Below are 15,534 nucleotides of genomic sequence, written 5' to 3' on the forward strand. Positions count from 1 at the left end.
TTCTGTAAACCATTGGTTCTCTACTGCACTCGAGATTGTGTCTTCAGTTATTTACATTATATACTCTGTGTTATACCCCAATACTACTTTATTTTGTTGCTCAGATTGTTGCAGCTGTGGCAATGGAGAGCTCCTTCAGTTACTGATATGTCCCTTTGGCATGTCTTCATCATTCTTGGCTTTTTTTGGGTGGCATTTCATTACTGTCTTACAGGAAAAGATGCTTCAGATTCAGCTTATTGTATGTTCCTCTGCAGTTCTACAGTCAGTCATTTCTGCAAGGAGCCCTGTTTTATTTTATTGGAATATGGGATTAGACTCAAGATCTTGGTACCTGCTGTACTTACTTGTTGCTACCAGGGTCTCCATATTCCCTCAACTGACCTGGCAAGGAAACATATGAGTGTTCACTACTCAGTGTATATGCAGACATCCATACATGTGTCTATATGTAACCCTCTGTATTTTTATATAAAAATACAAAAGCTAAAGTAAGTTCATATTGATGGCTCCAAACTAATTTATTACCAAAGGACCATAAGAGCTACTCCACCTTGCTTACATGTCAAGTCCCAAACCAAATGTGATCACCTCGTTCCCACCATTTACTGTCCATTTCCTTATATGTTCAATTTCAGTGCAGGAGTATCAGCATTGTTAACAGTATCCTCTGGGACACATTTTATCAAGAATGGTGCAGTGTTTCTGTGCAGTTTCTTTCATGTCCAGTTTTACAGACTCTTCTCTTTTCCCAGATCTTGTTTTTCTACACTTTTTTTGCCCACCTGCTTCATTGAGATTCTGTCATACAATTATAATATTGTTAGATTGTTTTGTCACAGGTACATTCCATTGTAGGATTCCATCTGTCACCTAAGTTTTATGTTTGCATTGATTTATATTCTGCAACTTTACTGAATTTGTTTATTACTCTAACAGTTTTTCTTGTTTTTTTTTAATGCTTCTTTATTTTATTATTATTTTTAAAAATTTATTTAATGCTTATTTATTTTTGAGAGAGAGAGAAAGGCAGAGTGTGAGCGGGGGAGGGGCAGTGAGAGAGGGAGACACAGAATTTGAAGCAGGCTCCAGCCTCTGAGCTGTCAGCACAGAGCCCGACACATGGCTCAAATCCATGAACCTTGAGTTCATGACCTGAGCTGAAGTCGGACACTCAACCAAGTGAGCCACCCAGGAGCCCCAATGCTATCTTTTTAAACGAAAAATAAGATCACCTTTTTGTGAAGAGAAACAATATTATTTCTTCCGTTCTGATTTTGATGCTTTTTGTTTCCTTATTTTTCTTTCCTTTTTTTGGCTAGTTGCTCTGTCTGGAACTTGCAATATACCACGTTGCATAAAAGGTATGAAAAAAAACATGTTTGTCTTGCCTTATCTTAGCGGTCACTCTCAATGTTTCACTTTGCAGAATGGTTTTAGAGGTGGGTTTACATATATGACCTATTTCGTGTTGTGGAAGTTTCCTTCTATTCTTAGTTACTTGAATGCTGTCAGTCTAAGGAATGCTCCATTTTGTCACATTTTATTTACCATCTGGGGACATACTTATGTTACCCTTTATTTTGTTAGTGTGGTGTATTACACTGAGGGAGTTTTATTGCCTTCTTGGAATAAATGCCATTTGGTCATGATGCATAACCCTTTTCTATACCATGATCATAAGTCTGCTATGCTTGAACCGGTTCACATGAATATACCTTGGGATTATTGCTCTCTACTTTTCTTTTCTTACAATGTCTTTTCATGGCTTTGGTATCAGTGCAATCCTGGCCCAATGGAATAAAGTAAGAAGTGTTTCCCCTTTGAATTTATTTGGAAGACGTTGAGAAAGATTGATGTTAGTTCTTCTAATTCTGTGTGGTTCTTGTGATGCTTAGCCATGCCTGCTCCATTGGAAAGCCTACACAAAATGCAATTTTCCTAGAAGAAAGATGCTCGTTGACTTATGGTGTAGCCTGTCCCCTGCTTTCTAAAAAGTGGTGCTTCAGCTACAAGAGTATACAGTACCACAATAATGGAGAACTCTCTCTCTCCCTACCCTCACTTTTGCGTGTGTGTGTTTGTTTGTATGTGTATGTGTGTATAGCTCAGTGAAGTACACACCCATAAAGCATTTACAGCAACCCGAAGCTGTCTTATGCAATAGAAAATGCAGAAATTAGAGCAGCTAGAGACATAGAGTAAAGGTAGAGAGAAAGACCGAGAATTACGGAGGAATGAATTATGTTCCATTAGTATACATTACATGAAATGTATCCTGTTTTAGACAGACATCATATATAACATAAATATAAACACGACACTGAACAGTAGTGTCCACTGCCTTAGAATGTTTCTAAAGATGCAGGAGGCTTTGAGCTTTTCTCTCTTGTTTGCATCCAACACGTACTCCCATTGTGTTACCTGTTCTGCTCACAATTTTTCTTTGATGTTGCCTGATGGTTGCGGGTGAGCTCTTGACTGAAGGCCTTTGTGCATGTGATGTATCTGCCTTAACTGGTTTTCTCAAAGTTATCTGCAAGGTTCATATATCCCTTAATTTTCCAGGTCTGAAGCCCCTAATCAGACTTGATACAATGGCAGGTTTCCCTTCAACTTAGGACTCCTTTGTCCTGAATTATTTTACTTATTAGTTGTAACCACCACTTGAAATATCATTTATTCATTTTTAAATAATCTATTTTCCTCCCTCTGACTCACACACACACACACACACACACACACACACACACACAAGACTTGGTTTTGTTCAGGTCAAACACACATCACTACTTTTTGCAATGCTTTTGATAATACTTGTCACAAGATAATTTGCTATTTTGTTGGTGGAAAAAAGGTCTCAGGAAGTTTATGGAGGAGAACGTTGTTTTGAATAATTGTTTTGATTAGGAACAAGAATTGTGAACAGTTTCAGCCTCACAGAAAACAGGGAGCATGTGAGAGTCCCTGAAATTTTCTGGTACATATTCAAGATTGGTAGGGAATGTGTAAGAATTAGTGAGTGCGTCATGTTGAAAACACAGCATTTCTTTTCATTCTTTGATCACTGCTGATGCCTTTACAAGGATCTTGTCTGTTCCAGCTGTTTTCATCAGTTACATGGAAGGAAGAAATCAAACTCATGTTACAGAATTTATCCTCCTGGGACTCTCAGACCAGGGGGAACAGCAGTCTCTGCTCTTTTGGGTGTTCCTGTCCATGTACCTGGTCACCTTCATTGGGAACCTGCTCATGATCCTGACCATTATCACGGACTCCCGCCTCCACACGCCCATGTACTTCTTCCTCTCCAACCTGTCCTTTTCAGACATCTGTTTCACCTCCACCACCGTCCCAAAGATGCTGCTGAACATCCAGACGCAGAGCAAAGTGATCTCCTACAAAGGTTGCCTCAGCCAGATGTACTTTTTCATGGTTTTTGCAGGATTAGACACCTTCCTCTTGACAGTGATGGCCTATGACCGGTTTGTGGCCATCTGTCAGCCACTGCACTACATGGTCATCATGAACCCCAAGTTCTGTGGCATCCTGCTCCTGGTATGCTGGTTATTGAGTATTTTTAACTCTCTATTACATGACTTGCTGATTTTGCGACTCTCTTTTTGCACAGATCTGGAAATCTATCACTTTTTCTGTGAAGTTAAGCAGGTGATCCAACTTGCTTGCTCTGATACCTTCCTCAATGACCTAGGAACATACCTGGCAAGTGGATTTCTGGGTGGTTTTCCACTCACTGTCATCCTCTCCTCCTACTCTAGAATTGTCACTTCCATTTTGAGAATTTCATCAGTGAGGGGCAAGTATAAAGCATTTTCCACGTGTGGGTCTCATCTCTCAGTGGTCTCTTTGTTCTATGGTACAAGCCTTGGGGTGTATCTGAGTTCTGCTGCTGCACAAAACTCCAGAGAAAGTACCATAGCCTCAGTCATGTACACAGTGGTGACGCCCATGTTGAACCCCTTCATCTATGGTCTGAGGAACAGAGACATCAAGCAAGGTCTGAGAAAGCTCTTTAGCCGAGAGACATTCTCTGCATATAGGATTCTTTGTTTCAGGATGAAGACTTGAGTAACAGGGCTTAAAACCCTAGAAGAGCTCGATCATGATATTCATTTCAGTTCATAGGCTGACAATCTGCAGTTTATCTTTCTACAGTATTCGGTTGCTAGAAGTTTTTCATACATTGTGAGCAATTATTTCTTCTGTAGATTTTTAAAGTTTATTTATTGATTTTGAGAGAGAGAGCAAGAGTGAGTGGGGAGGGAGAGAGAGAGATGGAGAGAATATCCCAAGCTGTGTACAGGCTTTCAACACAGAGCCTGAAATGGGGCTCAATGTCAGAGATTGGGCTCATGACCTGAATCCAAACCAAGAGTTGGATGCTTAGCTGACTGAGCCACCCAGGCACCCCTCCTCCAGAAATCTTTAAAACTGTTTAGGTCTCTCATTAAATTTTATCACATGGATTTTAAAATTTTTTAATGATTAGTTATTTTTTGAGACAGAGAGGGAGTGGGGGGTGGGGAGAATAGGGGCAGAGAGAGAGAAGGAGACACAGAATCCGAAGCAGTCTCCAGGCTCTGAGCTGTCAGTCCAGAGCACAATGCAGGGCTTGAACCCATGAATTGCAAGACTACGACCTGAGCCAAAGTTGGATGTTCAACCAACTGAGCCATCCCAGTGCCCACATTGTATGGATTTTTAAGAACATATATATAACATAGCATGTTATATCATGTGATAGGAGGATATAGTGGAGTAAATGTGAAATGCTTTTTTCTCTGGCTTGAAAGCAGTATCTTTATACTATACACTTATATATATACAGATATATTAGAGTATCTGCTTTTGGAGGAAAATCATTGAACATACAAGAATTTATAGATGAGTTTCCAGGGTTTTATGCCAATTCACCTCGGCAGGTGATCATATCTATAAGAGCAGAGCCACCGGGAACCCTGTGCGATTAGTTTACAATAATCCACATTCAGTATGCAATCTGTAGTTTCCCCTCACACAGTCCTAATCATAAATTAAGTGTGAAGGTAACAGAAATTGCAGCTCCTGATGTTTCAGGCCTTGATGGTGTCAACCTTGGTGATTTTTCCCAGGGATGCATTATTACTTTTCTTTTAATATTTGGTAGGCGGCAGCACTGTCTTGTGATTTCCCTCAGCACCTCCTACCGTCATAGGCTCTTCACAGATCTCACACACAATAAGGCTACTCTGCCTATTGCCACCTCCATCTTTTCTAATGCTGCGTCCCAGAAATTAGCAGTGAGAGCAGGATACAGTTATGGGCGTAACCTGCGCTGTGTGAGACAGAGTGAGACGAATGTCTCCTTATCACCTGACCCCAGAGTCCCCCACTTGGATTGTAGGTGATAATGGTAATTCCCTATTACTGATTCACAGTTTTCCAGCTAAAAGTTCATAGGTCTTTTCGAACACTAGTAGGCAGATAAACGTTCATGGAACGATATCTCAAATGCACAGACAAAAAGAAACAGGGAAAGCAAGAAAAAAGGAAGAAAATAAAAACAAAGGAATAAAGAAGAGAGCTTACTTGTAGCATTTGCCAATTTCCATGGTATAATTACTCTCATCTTGCCCAATATCAAGCTACCAATTTTGGTTCAGACCACGGTCCCCATGAACCATTATAAGCTAGCCTGTGCTATCACCTCAGAGCCTTTGGGTTGTGTTTGGAGGAAAATGTAAAGCATTTGTTGCCATTTTACAGCCTTCCATCAGGTGTAAATGGTTCCATCAATCGAAGATCTGGGTTAGTGAACACACTCAGGACTGATAGTAAGGTAAAGATTATGACGCTTCATTGTGGTGACTCAGGTCAATGTTTTCTTCATGATCATTATAGGTGGGTTTTTTTGTTTTGTTTTTTTGTTTTTGCTTATTTGTTTTAGTTACACGAAGTGGATGGCTCCTTAGTAAGCTGCCCATCATTTTTGTTTCTTGGAGACATCATGATTAATTTGTCATTTCCAAAAATCCCTGTGGCTCAACCTACGTTGATGAGAATGGTTAATTCTTACACACGATGCATATCAAACCTTGAAGGGGTTTGGACTGCGGACATGGCCTCGGGCAGTTCAGCAGGGGCTGAACGCAGAACAAAGGCATTTCAATTTCAGCATGTCCATGGTAAGTGTATCATATGGGGGAGAAGCTCTTTAGAGTTTGTCAAGGAAGACATTAGAGCTCTGCCCAAGCTATTTCTCAATGCCCTTATGAATTTTATGTCATCTGATCTTTTAGTTTGGGTATACTTAGTAGTTGAGGTATTGAATCACACAAGATAAACCCATCACCATGCCCTTGTCTCCTTGTTCTTTGGATTTCTTCCTCTACATTTTATTAGGCTATTATGGCATTGAAATTCTTTTTTTTTTAAAGTTCATTTATTTACTTTGAGAGAGCGAGAGAGAGCAAGCTGGGGAGGAGCTGAGAGATGGATAGAGAGAGAATCCCAAGCAGGCTCCACTCTACCAGTGCAGAGCCCAATGAGGGTCTTGAAGTCACAAATTGTCAGATCATGACCTGAGTCAAAATCTAGAGTCAGAAGCCTAATTGACTGAGCCACCCAGGCACCCATGAAGTTCTTAGAAAATACGTCACTCTTTTTTCATCCTTGTTTTTCAGGGGAAAATATATATGAAATTTATTATTTAAACACTTTGAAATATACTTATGTGTCATTAAGTACTTTCTCACTATTTAGCAACCACCACCTCTGTTCATCTCCAGAACTTTCTCATCGTCTCAAACTGAACTTCTGTCTCCTTGAAATACTAAATTTGTATTGCCCCCCTGCTCAATCCTGTCGCCCACCATCCTACCTTCTCTTCCTAAAACTGATTACCCTAGGTATCTCATATATGCGTAATTGTATATTATTGGTCCTTTTGTGCTGGCATTTTTCAGTTAGCATAATGTTTGTGAGGTTCATCTGAGTTATAGCCTGTGTCAGAATTCCATTTATGTAAAAGGCTGAATGATCTTCTACTGTATGAGTTCACCACACTTTGTTCATCCGTGAGTTTGTTGATGGACATTTGGGTTGTCTCCATATTTTGGTTACTGTGAATAAAGGTGTTTTGAAAATTGGTGTACAAAAATCTGTTCTGGTCACTGCTTTAAATTCTACTTGGACAGGGGTGCCTGGGTGGCTCAGTCAGTTGAGCGTCCAACTTCAGCTCAGGTCATGGTCTCACGGTTTGTGGGTTTGAGCCCCGGGTTGGGTTCTGTGCTGACAGCTCAGAGCCTGGAGCCTACTTCAGATTCTGGGTCTTGCTCTCTCTTCCCTGCTCACATCTGTCTCTCTGTCTCTATATAAAAAAATAATAAACATTGAAAATTAAAAATAAATAAAAATAAATTCTTTTGGGACATATAAGTAGGTACATAAGCAGGAGTGAAACTACTGGATCAAATGATCATTCTGTGTTCACGTTTTGAGGAGCCAGCACAATCTTTTCTACACTAGCTGTGCCACTTTTCATTCTCATCGGCGAGCACCACAGGGCTGCAATTTCCACTTATCCTCACCAACAATTATTTTCTGTTTAGTTTTAAAAAATAGCCATTCTAGTATGTGTGTTGTGGTATCACATTAAGGGTTTGATTTGCATTTCCCTAATGATTAGTCAAGTTTGCCTCTAAGTATCCATACTTATATCTTCTTTGGAGAAGTGTCTATTTGAGTCTATTGCCTTCTTTTTCTTTTCACCATTAATTTTGTTTTCTAATTTATTTTAAAATGTCAATAGCAGTATGGTTAACATACAGTGTAATACTAGTTTCAGGTGTACAATATGGTGATTCAGCACTTCCATCCATCACCTGGTGCTCATCAGGACAAGTTTGCTCCCTAATCCCCAACATGTATTTCACCCCCCCACCCCCCCACATCTGCTCCAGTAACCATCAGTTTGTTCTTTATAGTTAAGAGTCTGTTTCTTGGTTTGCCTCTCTTTTTCCCCCTTTGCTCATTTGGACTGTTTCTTAAATTCCACATAGGGATGAAATCATATGGTATTTGTCTCTCTCTGAACGACTAATTTCGTTTAGCTTAAGACCCTCTAGCTCTATGCACATCATTCCAAAAACAAGATTTCATTTTTTATTGGCTGAAAAATATTCCATTGTGTGTCTACATGTCCCACATCTTCTTTATTCATTCATCTATTGGTGGACACTTGGGCTGCTTTCATATTTTGGTTATTGTAAATGATGCTACTATAAACATAGGGATGCATGTATTCCTTTGATTTTTTTTTTGTATTTTTTTTGGTAATGACCCAGTAGTGCAATTACTGGATTGTAAGGAGGCTTTATTTATGCCTTGAAGGAACCTCTATACTCTTTTCCACGGTGGTGGCTCCAGTTTCTATTTCCACCAACGATACCAGAGGGTTTCATTTTTTACCAAATCATTGCCCACACTTATTGTTTCTTTTTTTTTTTTAATCTTTTTTTAAAGTGTTTATTATGGCAGTATTGAGTCACTCTATTGGACACCTGCAATGAATATTACACTGTATGTCAGGTAACTGGAATGTAAATAAAAGGGTTGCCTTTTTAAATTGAGTTGTTTGGGGCTTTGCTGTGGAATTTTTGATATTCCTTATATATTTTGTATATTAATCTATTACCAGATGTGTGATTTGCCGATCTTTTCTGCCTTTTGTTGGTTGTCTTTTCACTTGAGAAAGAGTGCCCTTTGATGCACAAATATTTTTAATTGTGCCCAAACACTTTTCTCGCTCGTTGCCTCTGTCTTTGGTGTTATATACAGGAAACCATAGTCAAATCCAGTGTCATGTAGATGTACCTCTGTATTTTCTTCTAAGTGCTTGCAGTTATATTTCTTATGCTTCAGTCTGTGACCCACTTGGAGTCATGCTTGTAGATGGTGGCTGGAAGGGCCTGCTTCATCTTTTTGCACGTGGATATCCATGTTTTCCACCACCATTTCTTGGACAGGCTGTGCATTTACCATTGAGCTGTCCTGACACACTTGTAAAAATCATTCAATTGTATATATGTGACTTATTGCAGGGGTCGCTCGTATTCCATTGAGTTATATTTCTGTTTTTGTTTTTGTTGTTGAAAGCAGATCAGTTTGGGGGAGGGACCAGGATGGTGGAACAGCATGGTAGTTTTTTTTTTTTTTTTTTTTATCTCTCGTCCCTGAAATGCAGCCAGCTGAACACTAAACCATCCTGCACACCTAGAGCACTGATTTGAGGGTTAACACAACAATCTGCACAACCTGAAACACAGGACTGGGCAGGTATGTGGCACAGAGAGGTGAACCGGGGGAGAGAGAAGCGCGGAGTGTAGGGAGCTGTCTTTGCATGTGGAGACGGGACAGACACAGGGGTAGAGTATGGGAAAAGCACCCCCCACCCTGAAAGCAGCTGTAGAGAAAATGGAAGAGTGGAAATAGCCACAAAGTACTGAACAAGAAAGGGATAATGGAGAAAGGAGAGGGCTTAAATTCCATTAAGACTCTATAAACAAGGGGAGTGCAGAGTCTGAAACTCCATAGCTTGATGCCTGGTGGTGCTCTGGTAGGAGGGTTGGATCCCCAGGAGAAGAGAGCAAGGTCCAAGAGGTCCTCGGGCCACACAGGGAGTGGTGGTTTCTCTGCTGGGATGACATTTGGTAGAGGCTGTGCGGCCTCCCCAAGGGAAAGGTCCCAGCGGACCCTGGAGAACAACCTCTTTCATTGGTGTTAGAACAGAGGTAAAGAGTGAAGACTGGCACCAGATGTGTGTTGTGATTTACCATAATCCCCGAAATGCTGCTGCTACATGACTGTGCGAACATTCTCTGGGGGTGGGCTGGCACCCAGCCATTGCTTAGCGAAACCCTCCCCTGGAGGGGCAGAATGGGTCAAAGCAGCAGTCCCTCAGAAGTGAGGGGTTGGGAAACACAGCCCCAAGTGAGATAAAACTCAGGAGAGAGGTGCCACCTAGCCACCTGACAGCTTGGTCACAGACAGTGTAGAAGCCAGGAGCAGATGGGAGCCAGAGACAAAGGAGGGGTGTGTGATTGCTTGTCAGGAAGAGCACAGAGTTCCGATAATAGAGGCTGGGTAGCTGGGTGACACCATTTTTACCACTCCTGTGCATGCGCATACATGCCTACACAGGTCACAACAATCCACCCCACTAAGCTAAGCTGTGCCATCTAGTGGAGAATGGAGACTTTACACTAAGCCTGGCTCAGCTGGGCCAACTGCACTGTTGACAAACACCACAGTTTTCTTTGACTATTGTTGTAACAAGAGTCTGTGTCTAACATTGTCCCAGGATGAATTTTCCATGAGGAGAGCTTGATCCTGGAAATCCCATCAAAAATCTTCCTTGATGCTCCACTATTTTTATAAGTATGTGTGAAACCTGTAGCCAAATATAAGCCTCTGCTCCCTGGAGGCTAACTGCTCAGTGTCATGTTTCAATTGTCATACTTGTCCCCTGATTATTGGTCAGCAAGTATGAAGTATTTCCCACAATGGCTGCCTGATACTTCCTTTTAGAGTGCTCTTACCCCCTTCTCCCACATCAAGAGTCAGGATAGGCAGAAGCTTGTTTGTGCAGCCTTCATTCATCTCTTCTGGAAAAGTTAACTAGGGTTGTATTCTCTTCATCAGAAAATTCATTTATTTTTTATTTTAATTTAAATTTTAGATAGTTAACATACAATGCAATACTGGTTTCAGGAGTAGAATTCAGTAATTCATCACTTACATGCAACAGCCAGTGCTCATCACACATGCCCTCCTTAGTACCGAACACTCATCTAACCTGTCTCCCAGTCACCTCCCTCAATCAACCCTCAGTTTGTTCTCTATCTCTAAGAATTTCTTATGATTTGTTTCCCTTTCTCCACCCCCCTTCTGACATATTTATCTGTTTTGTTTCTAAATTCCACATATGAGAGAATCATATTAAAACACCACGTCTCTGTGGAGAAGAGAGAAAAGAGACTATTTCATTAATGAGACGCATGGGACTTCAATGCCTTCAGCTACAGGAAATGAAAATGTATCTGCTGCACCTACTGAAGTGGACTCTTGTAATCTCTGGTGATTCTGTATCTTCCAGAACCTTCACAAGTGGGGCCATGTCTCTTCTCTTCCTGGGGATATACCTACCAAACACACCAATCATCCACGGGAGAAAGTGGGTCAGTCACCTAACATCTAGGTGAGCCATGGCATCTCCAGAAGTGCTGGGAAAATATGTTATGGTGGGAGGAACCCCGTTACTGGTGATTATTTTGGGGGAATCAAAGGGACAATTAGTTAAGGAGAGTTTAGTGATGCCAGCTTCGCCCATTAGGCTTTGATTCTGGAGGGCAACTCTGGATACATTAAACCATCTCTCCCTGATCTGTCTCCTCCAGAGTTAGTGCTTCATCAATGGGCCTTCATCTCTCAACAGTCTTTCCTCTGTTTTCATTTCTGATTCTTGCATCGTTGGGAGTGACTGTTTATCGTTATTGAACCATTTGTTCATTGCAGTCATTCAACAAACATCTTTTTCTGTAATTAATGTATGGTAGACAGTAGCATTTATTCTGTGAACAAATACATGACTAAGGCAGTGTTTCTTCTGTCAAAGTACAAACTGTGGAAACAGAGTGAGAGATGTAAAAATAAACAAATGTGATAATGTGAGGTTGCACTGAAATCTGGGGAAGTAGATCCCCCAGTGTTAACTCTTTATTTTATTTTTAATTGTTTTTTGAAAGGAATACTTTTTCATGGGTGTTAGTGAAGTGTTTGCAGATAAGCCTATAAGTACTGAGGCTTGCCAGTGTTGTTGGTGTCCTTTCAGGGGGCGAGGAGAGTGAGCAGTCCAGGGAGAAACAGCAGCAGAGGAAATTTAAAGATTAAGTAAAGCAGAAGTTGTGTTGCTTGATTTAGAAATACTTCTTACTGTTTCACTATCAATCAGGAACTGGGTATGCAAAATAACCCACAGTAGCCTGGCTGGGTAGGCAACAGTGAGACCAAAGAAATTTACATTTTGGCTAGAAGGTTGAAATTTAATTCTGAAATTACTGATGAGTAAGTTCAGGTTTTATATTAAGGACAGCTATGAACAGGTCTGCTTTCTGGAAAAGTGACCCAAATGATTGGGAGGAAGAAACTATTGCTGCATTCAGAGTGTGAGAGGGATATTGATGGATAGAAACAACACTATGAGCATGAGATGGGAGGCAAGACAGGTCTCTGAGGGGGTGGAATTCATGGATATGACTATATCAAGTTGAAAAAGTTTCCTTCTATCTTAGTTTATTAAATGTTGTTATTATGAAAGAATGCTCAATTTTGTCAACGTTTTTCTGCAGTGGAGATAATCATGTGCTTTTATCCTTTATTCTGTTTGTGGTGTATTACCTGAGGGATTTTCATAAATTAAACCATCCTTGCTTTCCAGGAATAAATCCCACTTGGTCATGATGCATAGTCCTTTTCTACATCATGAACAAAAGTCTTCTATGTCTGGTTTGGTAGTGTTTAGTCAAATATTTCCACATCAATATTCCTTGGCAATATTGTTCTGTACTTTTCTTGCAATGTCTTTATTTGGCTTCAGTATCTGTGCAATGCTGGCCTCATGGAATGAAGTAGGAAGTGTTTCCCTTTATTTTTTTGGAAGATATTGAGAAAGATTGGTGTTAATTCTAATCCAGTGTGGTTTTGGAGATTCTAATCCAAGAGTAGTCCATTGGATGCCTACATAACAAAATGCAATTCTGCTAGGAGAAAGAAGCTTGACTCATGGTGTAGTCTGTCGCCTGTTTTCTAAAGGGTTATGCTTCAGTTACAATGGCACACAACACCGAAATAATGGAGAACACTCTCTATGTCTCTCTCCCTACCTGCCCTCTGTGTGTGTGTGTGTGTGTGTGTGTGTGTGTGTGTGTGTGTAGGGAATAGAGAAGCTATCAATAAAGTACCCACATGCAAAGCATTGGAAGCTGAAGGTATCTTTTGCAATAAAAAATTGAGAATGGAGACCAACTGGAGACTGAGAATAAAGAGATAGAAAGAGAGAGAATTACAAAGGAATGAATTATCTTCCATTTGTATACATTACATAAAATTTCTCCAGTTGTAGACAGACATCATATATAACACATATGCATAAAATCAACAATGAACTGAGGTGTCCATTGTCTTAGAATGTTTCCACAGAAGCAGGAGTCTTAAACCTCCTCTGTCTCTCATCTGACATCCAATATCTACTCCTGTTGTGTTCCCTGCTTAGCTTTCTCTGTGATGTTTCCTGATGGTATCCGGTGAGCTCTTCTCTCAAGGTCTTTGCTCAGGCTATTTCTCCACCTTAGCAGGTTTTCTCAAAGTCAGCTGCATGGTTCATACATCCACTGCCCTCAGTTTTCCAGCTGAGAAGCCCCAATCAGAGATGATACAGCGACAAGTTGTTCCTTCACTTAACTAGCTTGTCCTGAACTATTTTACTTATTAGTTATACCCACCACTTTAAACATCATTCATTTGTTTATTAATATTCTATTGCTTTCTCTGACACACTCACATCATAGACTTAATCTTATTTAGGGCAAACAAACATCACTACTTCTTGCAATGTTTCAACTGTATGTGTCACAAGATAATTGTTCAAATATTTGCTGAGTGAGCAAAAAATGTCTCAGTAAATTCATGGAGGAGAGCATTGCTTTGGATAAATGTTTTGATCAGGACAAGGAATGCAAATCAGTTTCAGCATCATGGAGAACATGGAGTATTTGAGATAGATTCCCTGTAATTTTCTGCTAAATATTCTAGATTGGTAGGTAATGCGTAAGTATGTCACGAACGAAAACACATTGAAAACAGATCACATCACTTCTTTCTGTCTTTTTTTAAAAAAAATTTAAATGTTTATTCATTTTTGGGAGAGACAGAGACAAGTGTTAAAGCAGGGGCAGAGAGAGAAGGAGACAGAATTGGAAGCGGGCTCCAAGCTCTGAGCTGTCGGCACAGAGCCCAATGTGGGGTTCACAGCCATGAACAACAAGATCATTACCTGGGCCGAAGTCAGATGCTTAACCAACTGAGCCACCCAGGTGCATCTCAAAGATTTTCTTTCAATTCTGTGATCACTGCCTTTACAACGTTCTTGTCTCTGTTACAGTCATTTTCATCAGTTACATGGAAGGTAGAAATGAAATGCATGTTACATAATTTATCCTCCTCGGACTCTCAGATGAGGGGGGGCTGCAGTCACTTCTCTTTTGGCCATTCCTGTCCATGTACCTGGTCACCTTCACTGGGAACCTGCTCATGATCCTGGCCATTATCACAGACTCCCGCCTCCACACGCCCATGTACTTCTTCCTCTCCAACCTGTCCTTTTCAGACATCTGTTTCACCTCCACCACCGTCCCAAAGATGCTGCTGAACATCCAGACGCAGAGCAGAGGGATCTCCTACAAAGGTTGCCTCAGTCAGATGTACTTTTTTGTGCTTTTTGGAGGATTAGACCACTTCCTCTTGACAGTGATGGCCTATGACCGGTTCGTGGCCATCTGTCATCCACTGCACCACATGGTCATCATGAACCCCAAGTTCTGTGGCATCCTGCTCCTGGGATCCTGGATACTGAGTGTTCTTGACTCTCTATTACATGACTTACTGATTTTGCGACTCTCCTTTTGCACAGAGCTGGAAATCCTTCACTTTTTCCGTGAATTTAATCAGGTGATCCAACTTGCTTACTCTGATACGTTCCTCAGTGACCCGATGATCTATCTCGCAGATGGACCTTTGTGTGTTGTTCCACTCACTGGTATCCTGCTCTCTTTCTCCAAGATTGTAACCCCCCTTTTGACAATTTCATCAGCCAGCGGCAATATACAGCATTTTTCCATGTGTGGGTCTCATCTCTCAGTGGTCTCCTTGTTCTGTAATATAGGACTTGGGGTATCTTGGTATTGATGCTTCACAAAACTCCAGCGCAACTGCCATAGCCTCAGGCATGTACACGATCATGACACCCATGCCTAACCCCTTCATCTGTGGTCTGAGGAGCAGAGACATCAAGCAAGGCCTGAGGAAGCTCTTTAGCCAAGAGACATTCTGCGCATACAGAATTCTTTGTTTCAAGATAAAGACTTGTGTAAGAAGGCTCAAAACCTTAGAAGACTTAGATCATGATATTTGTATTAGTTCATAGACTGACAATCTGCAGTCTAACATTCTACAGTGTTAAGGCTCTTTAATTTTTCATTTGTAATCAGCAACTATTCCTTCTGCATTTCTTTATAAAATTGTAGACCTCTCATTAAATTCCATTGCATGGATTTTCAGTGATAAATCAATAATTTAGGAAATTGAGTACTTAAAATGTGATAAGAAGAGACAAAGGAATAAATGTAGAATCCTTCTTCTCTGAGATGAAAGCAGCTTCATTAGAGTATTCTGCTTTGGGAGAAAAGCATCGAACATATC

At 40.7% G+C, this 15,534-nt stretch overlaps 1 protein-coding gene and 1 pseudogene across 1 annotated transcript; both read left to right on the top strand.

The window, feature by feature from the left end:
- The first annotated feature begins 589 nt into the window (after positions 1-589).
- On the top strand, positions 590-4,089 carry LOC124524484 (olfactory receptor 7A17-like). The gene is made up of 2 exons (XM_047096780.1): positions 590-631; positions 3,121-4,089. Exon 2 carries the CDS (start codon positions 3,121-3,123, stop codon positions 4,087-4,089), a length of 969 nt encoding a protein of 322 aa, XP_046952736.1. The 5' UTR covers positions 590-631.
- Positions 4,090-14,235: 10,146 nt separating this feature from the next.
- On the top strand, positions 14,236-15,194 carry LOC124522970 (olfactory receptor 7A17-like; annotated as a pseudogene).
- Positions 15,195-15,534: the final 340 nt, after the last annotated feature.

The sequence above is a fragment of the Lynx rufus genome, unplaced genomic scaffold (assembly GCF_022079265.1).
Source record: "Lynx rufus isolate CCGP_SWC_20201006 ecotype Redwood Valley unplaced genomic scaffold, mLynRuf1.p SCAF_4, whole genome shotgun sequence".
Taxonomy (NCBI): Eukaryota; Metazoa; Chordata; class Mammalia; order Carnivora; family Felidae; genus Lynx; species Lynx rufus.